Raw genomic sequence first — 17,943 nt, 5'->3', positions numbered from 1 at the left:
GGTACTTCATTATAGCCACCTGAAATCAACTTAAGGCCAGGATTCCTATCAGACACAATATACGGTGACTTCATCTCTAGGAAGCTGAAATTCATATCAAGGATAAAAGGTCATCTACAGGCAAACTGCAGCATATTTCACTGAAAAATTCGAGGACAGTTTCAGTCCTCTCAATTTCCAAGAATAGTAAGGCTATTTCCAAGCTACTGACAGATTTTAAATTGCTGTAGCTTTTGTTGTGTTCATCTCTCATTTTTTGGAATGCAAGAAATATCTATGTCAATTTCCCAACCAAGCTTCTAGCACGACATTAAGAGAAAAGTTATATATTCCTTCCTAAGTATTCTTTATTATTTCTATATCCTCAGATAAGTCACTGAGTGGTCACAGTATCATGATTAGAAAGTAAGGGTAGTGCCTCAGTCAGAGAAACCATTCATTAAGTATCTTAGGAGAAGTAGTAATGAGTATAGAGTACTCTAATGAGTATTCATTAGAAGTCCTAAGAATGTCTTGGATTCTTGCACATACAAACAAGATTTGTCCTTTGCAGTGATTTGAGAGGGCTAATAAGAGATTATTAGGCATCAGAATGTAATTCTGTGTAAACACTTGAAAATGTTTGAAATATGATTTCTGAAAATTCATAATTTATCCTCATAAATTTCCCTTCGAATTTCCATGCCTTTATTTAAATTGAAATATATGAGCAGTGATCAAATAAGGCATAACTCCTTGAACATTATGGTTTATAAATTCTCTAAAATAATTGGCAAAGATGCAAGAGAAAACAAACACATTCAGAGAAATTCCACTAGCAAGCCCATGAATGTCAAGTGAATGGATTCTGGAAATAAAAAGAATCCATATGAAGTAGATAATGGGAAAATAGAAGAAAAACAGAAAAAAATGAGAGGAACTAGTGGAGGAATTGGTAAAACTGGTCAGGTCATACATTCAACACTTAGCTCCCCCATCCCCTGTCGTGGCCTGTGTTTGATGCTGAGGACAAAATAGCACACAAAGACAGCATCCTCTTGGTGGAAAACATGAGGGCATCCCTGGTTGGCATTGCCTGGAATTACCAGCAGTATTACTCAGTCCTGGGAACAGAGATAAACATTTCCCATATCAAACCAGAAACACTAATAAAACAAGCAGTGCGTATTCTGTAATACTAAGCATGCAGTATACAGGTTCAGGAATTTTCCACACACAAATTTGAATCTCATTTTCTGGAAAGATTTTTCTCAAGGTAAGCTAACCTCTGAGCCTCAGTTACCCCACCTGTAAATTGAGGATAATCCTTATTGTACAGGTTGATGATGAGGATGAAGTAAATACCTGGCCAGCCTGGAACGCTGATTTCTAATCAATGATGTTTTTGTCTCAATACTCAATAAAACCTTATGCAAATGTGTTGTTGAAAAAAAATGATGCTTTGTTACTGCTTCCTGTCATTGCTACTGTCACCATTTTTGTAGTTGGTTTTATTTTATTCTAGCCTGTTTCTGCACTTGCCTACCACAGTCAAATGACTTACGAAGAGAACTCACCCACAAAGAGCTGACTGTTGAGCTGTAGAAGGACATGGCCATCAGCTGGAGCAGCCTGGATCTTTGGAGACAGCTGGTCGACTTGAATGGAGGCCTCCTTCATGTTCCTTTCAACCCTAACGTGATGCCACTGGTTGTCATTGAATTGGCTGGACGACTGCACAGAGATTTCGAAAGGCCCATTCCCCACATCAAAGGAAAAGGTCACTGTTGTTGGAGCTGGAAAAATAAGACACGCGGATAATCTGAGTGAGTTTTCACAGCAGTGAGCAGCCTATACACTTAGGAATGGCACCACTGCATAACAGTCATTGAATGTAGAGACAAAGGTGTACTTTATATTCAAGGAGACAGTAACATCCATATAGAAATAGGTCATTTAGATTTTGAGAAATTCATCCTCTGATTTAATTTTTTTTGTCTTTTTCGTTTTTTTTATCGGTACCAGGGATTGAACTCACGACTGCCTGCTTACAAGGCAGGAGCTTATGCCGCTGAGCTAAATCCCCAGCCCCCTCTGATTTAATTTTTCAGATTGGTAAAGGATCAAGTTATTTGCCAGGCACTGAAAACTAAATAGAATCTGCATTTGGTATAAAATAACTGTTGCAATGAATCAAAATTCAAGACAAATAGATGGACCGACATATAAATAAAGATATGTGTGTTTTGTTTTAACACAAGACGTCAAGCTGGCCTTGAGCTCACTGTGTGGCCTGGCTGACCTCAAATTCACGTCTATGCTCCTGTTTCAGCCTCCTGAGTTCTGAGATTACAGGCATATGCTACTGTATCTGGAAAAGTTTACACAATTCAAATGCATGCAATATGTTCTTGATATTTATAATATGCCCTTGATATCAAGGTATCAGTAGCAGCCCATGAATCTATCAAATTAATTTTTAATTACCAAGAATTTTTCAGTGTTATTTCAATTTAAACTCACTTTAAATTGCCAGTAGAAAACAGAAATAATTGTCCCAAAATATCATAGACTGTGTCAAATTATTTTCTTAAAAAATGGTGAAGTGATATGATACAACATTTTCAAAGGGACACACTGTGAAGATTTAGCTGATAATGCAGAAACATGAGTTTTAAACATTGATTAAAGAATTTACTACTAAATAATAGACAATTACCCCCTCCCAAACTTCTCTGGAAAGGAGACTTACAGCGTAGCTCTATCCGTATAAAATCAGTAATTCCCAAGTTCTCTAAAAACACCCCAGATAAAGCTGTTGTCTTAAAAAAGAAAGACACATCCGCGCTAAGTTCTCCATGGAAGGTCGGAAAGTGAAGGTAAGAAGCCTCAGTATTGAAGGAGGCAGAATTCCAAAACAACTCTGTTTAAAAAAATAGGAAAAATCAAATCAAATTCATGACACACCATGAATATGCATTTTCTACATTTATTTCTATACATTTTCTATACTTCTACACACTTAAAATGCATAAATCTGCATTTCTATATTCTTTCTATACACATTTTGTATATTTCTATATTTTCTATATTTAGCACAGATTTAAAATGTGGCTCAGTCATAAAACTACTTTTTTTTTTTCTGTTGGCTACTAATAGTTTATGACACTGATCAGATGGTTGGAGGTTCTATAGAAACTGAAAATCTGGGTCCTTCCAGCACGGGAGGATGAATGCTACAGAAATGGTCTAAATATAAGAAAACATCCTCAGTCTAAATACTATCCTCTGCAAAATGACATTTTAAGTATCTCCTGAACATTTATAACTTGAAAAGCTAGGCACCTACTTGCTTCAAATAACAAAAGCCCTAAAGAACTTAATAGTGGCTTCCGTTCTATCACACGTATGTCACACTTACTGTATCAACCATTTCTATTAACGGACCTTGTGTTTTTCTGTCCTGATGTTAGCATTCTAAAGATTCTCATCTAATTAAACACCAAGAAAAACTATGCTATTTTCATAAATTATGAGAAAATGTTCTTTCCAATCAAAATCATTCCTTAATTTGTTCATAAGGGTGACATAGGTGACCAGCTGATGAAAAGCATCCTCCAAACAGTTTACAAATGTTTAGAAAAGACAGAAATGTTTTGGGTTTTGGGAAATAAATTGAGAAGTGTAAAAAAAAAGATTTAGACTAAACAGGTAATTATAATTGTTCAATGCAATTTTTCTCTTTATTTTCCAGTTCTTTTTCTTTTGTTTAGAAGTCTGCAACTTTCCTTTTGAAAAAACTTGTGAGTGTTATATAAAAATATGGGAAATAAAGTAGATATGCAACAGCATGAGCTGGCAGGAGTAAAACTCAACTGGAATATAGGTAGTTGACTGGGAGAATTAACTGAGAAATGGACTTCATCATGGATGCCACCAGCAAGCTCTCAACACATCAACTAGCAGCTCACTACTTTAATTTACACAGCAGCCTCCACACACACTCCTAACACCAGATAAAATCCTCTCATCTAAATGATCTTCCGAGGAGAAAGACGTATTGATCCTCAGAAGTAGGAAGCAGCCACTTCAAAATAACAGTCACCTACGTTAGCAGAGAACAGATACCTCACTAGTTAAAAATCAAGAATTTCTCTCTGCTTGTGCGTGTTCCTTAGATTTTAATTTAATCTCTGTAAAGTCCGGACCAAACATGACTTAAATCTCTTTTATTTTTTTTTTTTCTATTTTTCTTGTGGTTCTAATTCAAAAGTCAAGTCTCTATTCACATGTGAACAATTTTAGGGCTAAATTTATTCAGCTGAAAATCTATTTTAAGAGATTTTTTTTTCCCTCTCAGAGTCAAGTGAAACTATACATTATCTGCATTATGTCAACTCTATTCTTTATGGCCTTTTTACAGCTATTTCTATGCCTACACACTTTGACTTCTGGGAAAGAATGCAAGAAAATGAGAAAATGCAAAATACCAAGTCAAAAATTACAGCATATTTGTGTTCTTAATGATTCTTCCTCAATCTATTTTCAGAAAGGCTTAACTTCCTTTCTCTTAAATGTTGTATATGAAAATTAAAAAATGCCTGTAACTTTAAACCACAAAATAGTACTAAATTTTATTGTGCCTGATTAGAAAGGGAACACTCAAGATTTTTAATGGTTCAAATTAGATAATATTACTATAAACCATTTCATTTGTTTCCTATTGTATCATAACTAACCCAATAAACCATCATATAGAAGACTTCTGGGAACTGACTAAAACAGAGGAAAGATTCTTTAAATTGCTACTCTCTGTACAACGAATGCTTTTATGCTAATGAAAACAATTTGTTACTTTTGGTAGCTAAAACACTCTCATGCACATAATAATATGTTTCCTTTAGCTAGCAAACCTTTTTTTTTTTTTTTTTTTACAGATTCACAATAGGTAGAAAATGAAGGTAAGAGCTTTTTATGAGATTAAAAAATGCTGCTAATTCAAAACAATTACACAGAAAGCAAAGGCCAGTATTTATATAATCCAAGTGTGAGTGGCACACTTAGCCACTGTGCTAAGTAAGACGCATTGAGTTGAATCTGGGCAGTCTCTGAGAATGCACCGGCAGGAGGAGGAAGTAATTAAGAGTTCAGCTAGGAAGCAGGAGCAGGAGGAGAAGGCCCTTCACAGAGATTCCCAGGGGTAGGATGGCACAAAGACCCTAAAGCTATACCCGTAGCAGATCTGAGTCCAGTCACATAGTGCTGTCTCAGAAAAACACATCATGATGGATTGCTCTGAGTTCACAGTAAATTAATAATAAAATAATTAAGAATCAGTATATGTTTTCAATTAAATCCACTATTGGGTGCTAGACATTTGAAATATCCTTTGGAAACACCATCTTTTATCTTTACAGAAAGTGTGTGTGTGTGTGTGTGTGTATCCATAGTTATTTATATAAAAGAGGAAAATGTACCAATTCCATACATAAATGTATCTTCTAAACAGATTAAAAATACTTTTTAGGAAAATCAATTTAGCACTATGGTAAGCTGATGTTTACTTATTGTTTTGCTAAATTTATTTTTTCCAGATTTTTATTTATCTCATTAATAAGGTAGCCTTTAAAAAAAAAACCAGACATTTCTGGGAAGATAGAATATGATTCTCTGGGGCTGGAAGGATGAGGCAATTGAAGGAGAACAGTGTTAAGAACCATTTCTTACAACAAATTTTTTTAAATTTTAAAATATTAATGTAAAGAATATCATGGTAGTCAAATGTGTATTCTAAATACTTGTGAATCATTATAATTACATGGTGCTATATTGGAACATGATCACCTATACATTGTTTTTTGTTTTAATTCACTGGTTCCTCTTTAGTACTCCTATTATTTTTTTGAATATTTATGAACCTCAATCAAAATCCATATAAAAATGAACTCTTCTGGAGATAATGACAGTTTGTGGATTACAGATTAGTATAACAGAACAAAGCTGAGCACGGATGTTTTTATCAAGTAAAACATCTCCCTCTCTTCTTCCCATACACACTCAAAAGGCTGGTGTGGATAATGCCTCCTAGGATGGCAGAACAGAAATTGTCTTTGTAGTCAAAGGACTTTACAAAACAAACACTGAAGAAGATATTTTTTTTATCATTACTCTTATATTAGTTTTGTGCAAAATGCTTTGGTATTCCTATGAATCATGTTTATATTTTATTTAAAAATACACACAATTTTATTAAAGAGGCTGGGATAACAGCATTTTGGACAAAGGGTCCAATTCTTTTTAGTCTATATGTAAGAAGATATACAAAATAGCAAATGAGAGTGAACTGCATTTAAGCTTTCCATAACATTTGTCACCAATCGTTCCCTTGTGGGTCCACGTAAAGCTGAAAAACATGCAGAGTTGTATTAGGCACCAGCAGGGAGAGCTTTTCAGTTGCCACATTCCTACCTCATTTGAATCAACTTGTTTTGAACTAACAAATGGGAAATACTTTAATGTACAATGGGGAATGCATTATAAATTCAAGATAAATCCCATCTTCCCAAGATCGATTCCCTCCATTAACACATGTAATCAGGCAATCAAGTTTGAGTTCAGTTATCCTTTTGAGAAGAGGAGCAGCCATCAGCAGGTCAGTTATAATCTAATTCAACTGTTCAGGCAACATGAGAGCCATTCTGGCTGAAGCAAAACAAAATAAGTATCAAATTGATAAGGAGCTTTTCATTAACCACACAATAAAATACAAACAGAAGTGTGCCTCCTTTAGATACAGGGTTAAAGTCAAAAGTGACCTGATAGTCAAATTATTGTCTTTAAGAAAATAGTTTAGCACTGAATTGACTAAAATAGAAGAGTTCTTAGTATTTTTCTGTGTTAATGCCTGTGTAGACTTTATGATGTGAACATTACTATTCCAAGGCAGGTACATCTATACATTAACCATTACAGCCCATTTGTAAAATTTTTCCATGCTCAGAAAATACTCTTATTTATTAATTAATCTGTTGAAGTGTTTTATTAGGCAATCATAAAAATAAAACCCAATAAATTACTTATACTGTTCTTACTGTCTAATGACTCCTGCATATAAGACTGAGTTACAGTTTTGTGCATGCTTTGGTATAAATACATGCATCTTTTAAAAAACACCTGATGTAAATACATGCCAAACATAGCATAATGCCAAGTGTGAGCTCTAAATACTATTCTTCAGCTGATTGTGGTTGCATGTGCCTATAATTCTAGCACTTGGGAAGCTGAGGTGGGAGAATCCATGGAAGTTCGTGGCCATCACAGGCAGCATCGTGAATTCGAGGGCAGCCTGAACTACACAGTGAGTAAACACGTACTCCTCTGTAATCACACCATAGTTCCCCAATGCTTTTGTTGCCCCATGCTCTTGGAGGATAACTTCACATTCTCTCTCTTTCTAAGATCTCTTTTCTCCCCCTTGAGCTTTTCCAGTGATCTTCTCTAAGGAAAGAAAATAAAGAGCCACGCTGCAGACTCCCAACACCACGCTCACTCACCTTCACGCACCATCTTTACACTTTGTGTTCTCTCCTGTCATGATGGATCAGTGTTCGCACTGTAAGAATTTCTCCACTGAGTTTTTTTCTATCAGCACACACATTGTATTAATTCTCTGATTGCAAAAATTTAGTCTTGTGACCTTGATTTTCTTCCTACTTCCCAGAAAATTCTCCATTTCTTTTTCTTTTCCCACAGTTTCCTTCCCACTGAACCTATTCTAGGCTTTCTTTTCCCCAGCCCATTGTGAAGGTCATGAACAACTTCACTTGGCTCCATTCATCGAGCTCAGTATCATCTTATGCAAGCTCTGGACCACATTCAACATTGCTGATTACCCTGTCCTCCTTGAAATGCTTTCTTCCCTTGACATCTAGGATGCACACACTTTCCTGTCTTTCTAGTTAGTGTTATAATTTGCAGTGTTCTTTATTCCTCTTCACCACCTCAGCCTCTCTTTTGAATGACCAAGGCCCTGCCATTATAGCTCTCCCTCCACAATAGCTCCAGGAGGACTGTCTTGATTCCTTGAATAGACTGATGACATAAGAATATATGTCAGAAGCCTGGAACTGTCAAACTGACAAAACTCCCTCTCACTGAAGTTCTTATGGATATATCCATGGACTATATCCAAACACGGAGCTCCTTTGTATGCCCTGACCCCAGACATGATCCTCCCCATGTCAATCAATGTCAGTTTTATCCTTCTAATTGATTGTTAGACCATACACTTTGGTATCATTTTTTGACTTTTCCTTTAGCAACATATATCAACTCAACAGCAATTTATTTTGGACCTCCTTTTAAATGATACCTATATCATACCCCTCTCCATTGTAGCTGTGATCCACGCCACCATGATCTCTTAGCTGGGGTTAGTAATATGATCTTACACATGGTCTCCTTACTGTGGCTCAGTCTCACTAAACATATCATACTCCTCCTCTACTCAAAAGTCTCTAGTGTTCTCCTACTTCCCCACAGCTGAAAAATAGTTTTTAAAATCCTCCATGATCTGATTGCCAGGTTCCTCTCTGATTCCCACCCTTGTTCTCTATGCTCCAAATGCTAGACCATTAGCTGTTCCATGAACATCGCAGCTGTGTCCTCTGCTTTGTGTGGTTACTTGGTCTTTTACCTTTATCTAGGGCAGAAGAAATGCTTGTACCTTGCTCCCTTACATTCTGCATATCTTTATTTAAATACCACTCTCTTGCTGAAGCTTTAATAGTCATCCTTTAAAAAAAATTATCCTCTCCTACATCCATTTTATTTTCTTCAGGGCTCTTATCAATATTGTAATATCACATGTTTATTTTATTTCTTTATTGTCTCTAAGAGAATATCAGAACCAAGAGTACAGGTATTTTTTTCCATTCTATTCATTTCACCATCGTTTTCCCCTTTCATTTCCCCATGTGTGAGTGTGAGCATGTGTGTGTGCAAAATGGAGGATAACAAACAAGATGTTTTGTTAAATAAATAGAAACAAGGAAAGAAAGAAAGAAGACATAGGAGAAAAAAGTAGAAAAATGAATAAGAGGAAGTAAAAATTAATAAGGTAAAGAAACTAGGAAATTAAAGAAACAGAACACAATGAGATAATACCGGTTGTGAAAATTAAAAAGAATTTCCTAATGGTAGATGACTATCAGAAAGAGTGGAGCCAACAACATTATATTATCTTATTATCTGTTAAAATGGAATTGATCCTTACTTTTAAAATGGCTTATATGTAGTCTGCCAAATGGAAGAGAAGTCCATCAAATGGAAGAGACATTAACCAAATCTTTAGTCAATAACTTTTTGCAACCTGAGTGTCTAACTTCTGCAAAGTTATTTATTGCCTACATGCACCTTTGATTATTTAATGCATTCTGGGCAGCTGTGATTGCTCAGACAGCTACACTAGTCAATGCATTCAAAATGAAGCAACTGACTTCAGCAACTTAAGAATTTCCTGGGAGGAGAAACATAGAACAATCTTTCCCCACTTTGTAGAATTTAGAGATCCTTTTATTAATCATTAACTGCAAAACAGTGAATTAACTGACAAGAAATGTTTAGGTAAAATAGGCTGGAAAACTTTAATGTCAAAGAATTACAAGTACTGTCTTGTTTAGATTAACAAATTGAGGGCAGAAATTTAGATGTTTGCCACAATTCTATAAAACATGCACTATATATGCTTTTTACCACAGCACTATCATTTGTTAAAAAAAAACAAAACAAACAAACAAAAAAAAACACCAGGTACACCACACTAAGATTCAATCTTCCTAAGTTATGACCTTTAAGACTATTCTTTCTTCCCGTATTCAGATTTTAAAAAGGCCAGCCACCTAAAAGGTAGGAAAATTCGTTTGGTCTCAGATTTCTCCATAATATTCAATGCCAGAAAATAAAGGAGTATTAGCCACAAATTTCTAATGGAGAGAAAATTTTCCAGTCTGGAGTCTTGTTTTATATTGAAGCAACTGCTAGGCATTCTTCAGTTAAAAAGAAAGAACTCTGAGAATAAAGTACAGAAGAGCCTTTTGGGAGAAAAAAAAATCAGAAACAAAGCCTAGTTTATAACAAACTATGGTAATACTTGATATATTGTGTCAACTTGAGAAATCTAGAAGCTTGACTAAGTAACTCAGCAGCTCTACACCCTGGGTGTGAAGGGCACACTCTTACCTCTCTAGGATGTTGTTTGTTGTGTCATCTTGAGAAGTTCAGAAGTTTAATTAAGTGACTCTGCAGGGGGCCAGGGCCCTCACTTTTTACACATTCTGAACCTTTGTAAGAGGAGGATGGGGAGATGATGTGAGTGCTACACCCACCCTGGAGCACGCAGCCTTCATATAATATAAGGGAAAAAAGAGGCTTTCTCTTTCCCTTTTTGTTCTTGTTTCTTTGTCTTTTGCAGACATGAACTGTTACCCTTCTGCCATCCCACCTGCCTTGGAGCTAACAGGTTATGAACTGAAACCTCCACAAACTGTGAGCTAAACAAACCTTTCCTTCCTTAATTTTGGGCACTGGATATTTTGTCTCAGTAATAAAATAAAAGTAACTAAGACAACTACAGTCAACCAAAATGACTCATATAAAACTCAAGATGACTATGCCCTTTAGTGCAGATGTAATGGGATAATGTGATACAACTGGGGAAGGTCACCAAGAGTGATATGGAAATATCAAACCAGCTCCTAAAGAGGTTGAAATTTAGGGCTACAGCATAACCCAAAATGTGTACTTCTAGGTATACGCTCCAGAAAAATAAAAACTTATGTCCACAACAAATTATAGGTGGATGATCATAGCAGTTATCCATAATATTCAAAAAGGGAACCAGTCCAAACATTCATTGACCAATGAATACATAAAACGTGGTACTGTCTATCCATACAATGATATTCTATTTGATCTTAGAAAGTATTGATGCATGCTTTGGGGTGAACTTCAGTAATATCTATTAAGAAGCCAGTCCCAAAGGACTGTCCATTTTGTGTGTTTAGCTCTATGAAATATCCAAAATAAGCAAGTTGGTCAAGATAAAGGTAGACCAGAGGTTTCTTAGGGCTGAAAGGGGGTGGTAGTGAAACGGGGAATGCCTGCTACAGGAGAATGGTTTTATTTGAGAGGTGATGGAAAAGTTCTCCAACTGTGGGGATGGTAATCCTGTAAAACACTAAAATATGATTAAACTGCATTGTTTAAAAGAGCAAACTATAGAGCATGCGCATTATATCCCCATGAAGCTGTTATCAGAAACAAAATAAAACTACAAAAACTGAATGTTCTGCAGAATCATAAGGTAATACTATGTATTATATAAAAGCATTCTCAAAGAAAATAACATGCATGCACCTTTCCATAGAGAAAACAAAAGGAAAATATAACTACCTGACAATGACATTCAAGAAGCAATTAATCAAATTCAAAAGCATTCAAAAAGAAGGAGAATCTAATAATAGGACTATGGGTTAACATTTAAAAATAAGCAACTATACAAATAATAGCACAACCAGGAAAAATTGGTTAGTAATTAATGTTTCTTCAAGCAAACAAGAAAAATTAAAATGGAGCATAAAATAATCCTTTCTCCAAGAAATAGAAAGTGTTTGAATTTTATAAAGGAATTGTGTTATTGAAATAATGAACTTTAATATTAAAATAAGTCATGTTCTTAAGTGAAAGCATATTTGCTTCCGTAATCTGGGTATATTGAAAAGAAATGGTTCAGAGGGAACAAGACGTTCTTTGTACTGTTTTTTTTTTTAATGAACTCAGAATTCCTTTAAATATAAACTCTTTTCATTAAAGTATATATTTGCTTACCATTTAATTGCTTTTACAATAAAAAAATCTGTTCTTGCTTCTTACTGATAATTCTCAAACTATAGGTTTTCTTACATGTAGGTGATGAATCATTCCCATTCTTTCATAAACTGCTATTTATTGATTATCTTTCATGTACCAGGTAATGTATTAGGGACCAGGAACACAAAAATAAATGAGCAATGGACCCTGCTCTTGAAGGTCTCAAATATAATTAAAAGTCAGTATGACAAATATATCCTTCAGATATGTTCAACATTTTTCTCAAAAAGAGGGCAGAAGGATTATGTCTTCTAGAAAGCTATGGAAGGTTTCATGCAGGAAAGGTTCTAACCTGGTCTGACAAGTGAGATGGTTAAGCTTGTCAGTTTGATTGGCTTGGGAGTAGCCTAAGGACTAGGAAAACACACTTCTGGGTGGATCTGGAGGAATGACCATGGGTCCCTTGACCCTTTCCTCTCTGGCACTGTTCCTGTTTTTGTCCCCAGCTGCCATGAATTAAACATTTTAGATCCACCACATCCTCCTATCATGATGTTCCTGCTTTGGAGGCAGCTGACCATGAACTGAACCCCTGAAATCATGCCAGATTAAACCTCTCTGCCCTTAAATTGTGGGTTTTGGATATTTGGCCCCACTGATGAGGAAACTAGTACAAAAGGATTCAGTAAAAGATAAAGCAGTGTTATGATTTGGATAAGATACTTTCTCCAAAGTTTATGTGTTAAGGTCTAAGTCCCCAAGCCAATAGTGTGCAGAGGTTAGGCTTTAGAAGATCATTGAACCTGAAGTGCTCTAACTTACTCAGTGGACTGTTTCACTGATAGACCTATAAATAGATAGTAATCTTGGGAAGCAGTGAAAAGCTTTATAAAAGTAGGGTCTAGTTGAAAGTAGATCACTCAGGGAGTTTCCCTAAAGGACCTGGCATGTCTCTAGCCTTTTGTTGCTTACACTCTCTGTGTCGTGACTGCCACTTTCCTAAGCTGCTTGGCTCCCCCACACCTTTCCCCCTGTGATGTTTTGTTTTACCCCAGGCCCCTAGCACTGGTCCAGGGGAATCTTGGAAGCCATGAGCCAACAAATTTTTCCTCCTCTAAACTGTTTTGCTCAGTTATTTTGTCACAGAGATGGAAAGCTGACCAAGACAAAGAGATCAAGGAGAACAGAAATTGAACATGGATGCCACCATGGTCATGTTACAAGATCCACAGAACAGTGAAACGTTCTTATCCTCCTCTTGTGTGTCAAATATCAGTTCATTCTGCTTGTCAGTCCTAGCCCTCTGCTTTTTCTCCTGGCTATCTAGAGGAATTCTGGAGATCCTGCAACTTACAGTTGAAATACTTTGGTCCCTATGTCGACACCATCAGTCCACTGCAGACACAAACCAACTGTTGATCTAGACCTGGGAATCCTCAAACTGTGTTTAGAAAAGGCCATACTTTTGCTCTCCTCACTCTAATCCAACACAAACTGATGCTTTTGTGAAAACAGAACAAAAATAAATTGCTTTAAAAAATGAAGAGGCCCACAAAAGCATGCAAAATACCTCCCCTAGTTCATTTTTATCAATACTATGCTCAACAGACATAAATAACTCTGCCCATCTGATGGGACTATTTCTAAAAATGTACTCTGAATTTCTGTACTAAGCTCATTATGCACTGGCAAAATTGCCAGATGGGCACAAGCCCATGAATCACACTGGCCCAGGGCAGCACTAAACACAGTGGTCCACGGCCAGCAGCAGCAGCAGCATCTGGAGCCTGTTAGAAGCGCTCCTGCCCACACCTCCTGAACCAGAATCTCTGGGGATAACTGCAGAGACTGTTATATATAACTAGCACTCTGAGTAATGTTAATGTGTGCTCAGGGGGAGGGATGACAGGTCTAGAAGACTTTGATTATATATCAAAAATAAAAATGTTCACCCTCTCCACTCCCAAAAGCCTGAGAAGAGAGAAAAGTCCATGAGGGAGCCCTTATACTTATCTTTCACCTGCCTGCTAACTGATAAATTCTGATGTTTTCCGCTAATTTTTTCCTTCGACCTATTTGCATCTAAAGTTAACATAATTAGAAGACTGTTTAACATAATTCAAGAAGTGTGCTAGAGAATTGGAGAAAAACCACATTGCTAAAAACGTTACTGTTTGGAGTTTGTCTAGAGACTTTTGTTTTGTTTTGTTTTGTGTCAGGACTGAGGATTGAACCCAGGGCACTCACACTGAGCTACACCAGCAGCCTTTTAATTTTTTATTCTGAGATACAGTCTTGCTAAATTGCTATGTTCCCTGAGTTGGACTTGAACTTGTGATCCTCTGGCCTCAGGCTCCCAGAGTGTTGAAATTACAAGTATGTACATCAAGCCCAGGTATTCTTTAAATAACTCAAATTTTAAAATTAAGCAAACATAACTATTCCTATCATCACCTAGCTTTTTTTAAAAGTTAGATGTACTGGAGAATCATTTATATAAAGTAAAACTGAGCCTTTTGTGTATATTCTTATAAATTAAAACCACAAAACTACTACCACACTCAAGGTACAAAATATTTCCTGTACTTGACAAAAGTCCCAGAAACCCCATGGTAGAATTCTCATCACGCTGAAAGTTTTTAGAGACCCATTAGCTGTGCCTACAGTTTTGACTTCTCCAGAGCATCACAGAGATGGAATCATTCAAAACATGCTGCCCTTTAAGTCTGGCTTCTTTCAGATAGCACAATGCAAGCAAGTCTGACCTGTCCCATCCCACAGTCCCTTCCCTTTTATGGTTCAGTAGTATTCCACTGTGCACTGCGATATAAGGCGGTAAAATGGAATTTGTAGCCTTTCACTAGTTGACACACATTTAAGTGTTCCCCAGCTTTAGGAACTATAACAAAGCCAATATGAAACTCTGCATGCAAGTTTTCGTTTCTCTAGGGTAAAATACTTAGAGGGTGGATCTTTGGGTCACTCGTATACTTTAAGATAATGCCAAACTATTTTTCAAAGAGGTGTACTACTTTACAGTTACTGACGAGGGTCCAGTTGCTCTGCATCTTCTCTAGCACTTAGTCTAATCAATTTTTATTATTTTTTTTAATTTACACTACTCTAAAAGTTATACATTAGTATCTCAATGTGGTATTATTTTACATTTGCTAATGAGGCTGAGGATCTTTTTATATGCTTTTCTAAAATCCATATATTTTCTCTGATGAAGAGTATGTACAAATCTTTTGCCCATTTTTAAATTAAATTTTATTATTATTAATTATTGCACTGAGAGTTATTTTTATATTCTAGATACTAACCTTTATAAGGTACATAATCTCCAAATATCTTCTTCTAGGGCATGCTTTTTTCCTTGAGTCATTTTAAAAATAGATGTATCTTTTCAAAATGATACTTTTGGGGCCCTGGACTTAGCTCAGTGGCAAGTGCTTGCTTGGCAAGTGCATTTGCGGTCATGAATTTGATCCCACATACCAAAAAAAAGAAAACGTAGTACCATTTTATAAACAGATTTTAATTTCGGTGAAACTCATTTTATCTTTTATAAATTTTATTTTATGAAATGTGCTTTTATGGTTATAGCTTAGAAATCTACATCTAACCCATAATCACTAAATCTTTCTCCTGTCCTTTCTTAGAGAAGTTTTATCATTTATGGTTTTATATTTAAATTTATAACCAATCTTGAGTTAATTTCGGTTTCTAACTTTCTTTCTTTCTTTCAAATAAATTCGGATTGTTTCACCATGATGTCTTGAAAAGGACTATGCTTTTGTCATTAAGTTTCCTGGAAGCTTTGTCAAAAATCAATCCCTAATGAATATGTACGTCTACCTCTGGGCTTGCTATACTGTTCCATTAGTCTGTCAATCTCCATGTCAATAACTCACAAACTTTTAGTTTTTAAAATATTTTAGCTATCTTAGCGCATTTTATAATAAGTGTACCAGTGTCTACTAAAGTAAGAAAAATAAAGAATAAAGGAAGGAAAAAGAAAGGGAAAGAGGAGGCAGACAGGGAGAGAAAAAGGAGGAGGAAGCGAGAGAGAAATCCTGCTGGATTTCACTTGGGATTATACTCAATCTGTATATCAATCTGAGGAAAACTGAAATTTCAGTGACAATCAAACCCATTAATAGAGTCTTTTTATTTAGTTCTTTTATTATTTTTCATGCATGCATTGTACTTTTGTTATTTTGACAGCAAATATTCCATATGGTAGAAACAACTCTAAAATTTACACTTTAAATTTCAGTTTATAATTTTTTATTAAAGCAATATAGAAATGCCTTCTACTTTCGCATATTGGCCTTGTATCTTGTGACTTTGTTAAATTCACTACATTCTAGAAATTCTATAGAGGTTAATACCTAGAAAATCATGTCCCCAGACAATAGTGACATTTTGTTTCTTCCTTTCTCTACTATATGACTTGAATTTCTTTTCTTAACTTCTTACATGTACTAGGATCACTGGAATTATGTTGAACAGGAGTGGTAAAAAGAGGCATCTCTGCCTCTTACTGACGTTAGGGAAAAAGCATCTCAATTCTTGACCATGTCATCTACTGATTTTCACAGACACCCTTTATAACATCAAGACAGCTCTACACTATTGGTAAGAATGTAAATTAGTACAACCACTTTGGAACTCAGAATGGAAATTCTTTCAAAGACAAAAACTAGAAATGCCGTTTGATCTAGCAATTCCTCTTCTAGGCATCTTTCTGAAAGGATTAAAGACATCATATTACAGTGATCTATCCTTCCCCATGTTTACAGCAGCATACTTCATTATAATTAAATGTGGAAGTGGCCTATATGTCCATCAACAAGTGAATGGGTGAAAGTATTTAATAATTACACATAAGGGTGTATTACTCTCCCATAAAGAAAGATAAATTTGAGTCATTTGTGGGAAAATACATGCACTTTGAGATCATAATATTAAGAGAAATAAATCAGCCATATTAGTTTAAATATCACATCGTTTCTCTTATATGAGAATCCCAGAGTATAAATGAAAAGCAAACTAAAAGATAGATAATAGGGAGTAGAGAGATAGGTCTTTCTCCCAAAGGGCAAGGGAATCAAGAGATGGAGGGAGATGAGGGGTAGAAAAGGGAAAGGGGATGAAAACAGGAATTAAAATACATTATATGTACACACCAGCTCCACACAAGGAATATAAACATTGTGTATTGCAGGCATGTACAAAACAAAAAACAAATAAAGGAGGATCAAGGAATGGATGAAGGGGAGGGAGGGAAGGAAACAGGAATTAAAGTGAATCATATATATATATATATATATATATATACCAATTCTCTGCAAGGAATGTAAACAATTATAAATATATGTACTAATTAAAAATGAGTTCTCTGTAGTTCATAGTATGTTCAATTTTTTCATAGATAGGATGTTGAACTGCTACCTACTTTTCACATACGTATTGAAAAATTTATTTCTGTATTCATAAATAAATTCAGTAATATTTTCTAGGTTTGTGTTTGTAGCACAAAACTTTAGAAGATAGCTTTAGGCCAAGCATGGGGGTGCACCCCTGTAATTCCAGAACTCAAGAAGTTGAAGCAGGAGGATCCCTGCAAGCTCGAGGCCAACCTGGACTACAAAGTGAGTTCAGGGCCAGCCTGAACTGCATAGCAAAACCCCATCTCAAAGAAAAAAGAAACCAATAAATAAATAGATAAATAAATATTTTTAAAGAGATAGCTTTAACATTCATGTGCTTTGTACTCGAGAAAATAGTTAATAACTGCTATCTATGACTTCTGACATCAAGAACAATACCAGAAGGAAAGGAAATGTCAGCTTCACCTATGTTAAAAACAAAATGAGAAGAACTTAGAAAAAATAATGGCACCAATTATTGAGGGGAAACCTCTTATCTGCTGCTAGTATGCCTTGTACTCATGTTTATTTGGTTTTTCTTTTTCTCAAAGTCTTTTTTTCTCCTAAAAAGTAGATATAAAATTTCCAACATCTCTAGTTTCTATGAGAAAAATGAAAATAATAAAACCTTTCTTTTACTCCTAGCTCTCCAGAGGAACCA

At 35.6% G+C, this 17,943-nt stretch overlaps 1 protein-coding gene across 1 annotated transcript in view; it reads right to left on the bottom strand.

Moving 5' to 3' along the window:
• Cntnap4 (contactin associated protein family member 4) overlaps positions 1-17,943 on the bottom strand; it is a 249,520-nt gene that overhangs the window by 41,044 nt on the left and 190,533 nt on the right. Inside the window, exons 16-17 of the mRNA XM_003472026.5 lie at positions 2,732-2,902; positions 1,557-1,775 (exon numbers count right to left, since the gene is read on the bottom strand). Of these exons, the coding sequence (XP_003472074.1) occupies positions 1,557-1,775; positions 2,732-2,902 (390 nt within the window). The remainder of the gene's footprint in view (positions 1-1,556; positions 1,776-2,731; positions 2,903-17,943) is intronic.

This window comes from Cavia porcellus, unplaced genomic scaffold (assembly GCF_034190915.1).
Source record: "Cavia porcellus strain 051 isolate PalLab524CR breed Dunkin Hartley unplaced genomic scaffold, mCavPor4.1 scaffold_4, whole genome shotgun sequence".
Classification (NCBI taxonomy): domain Eukaryota; kingdom Metazoa; phylum Chordata; class Mammalia; order Rodentia; family Caviidae; genus Cavia; species Cavia porcellus.
Note: the sequence above shows the minus strand (reverse complement) of the source record. Positions and strands in the feature narration are given on the sequence as shown.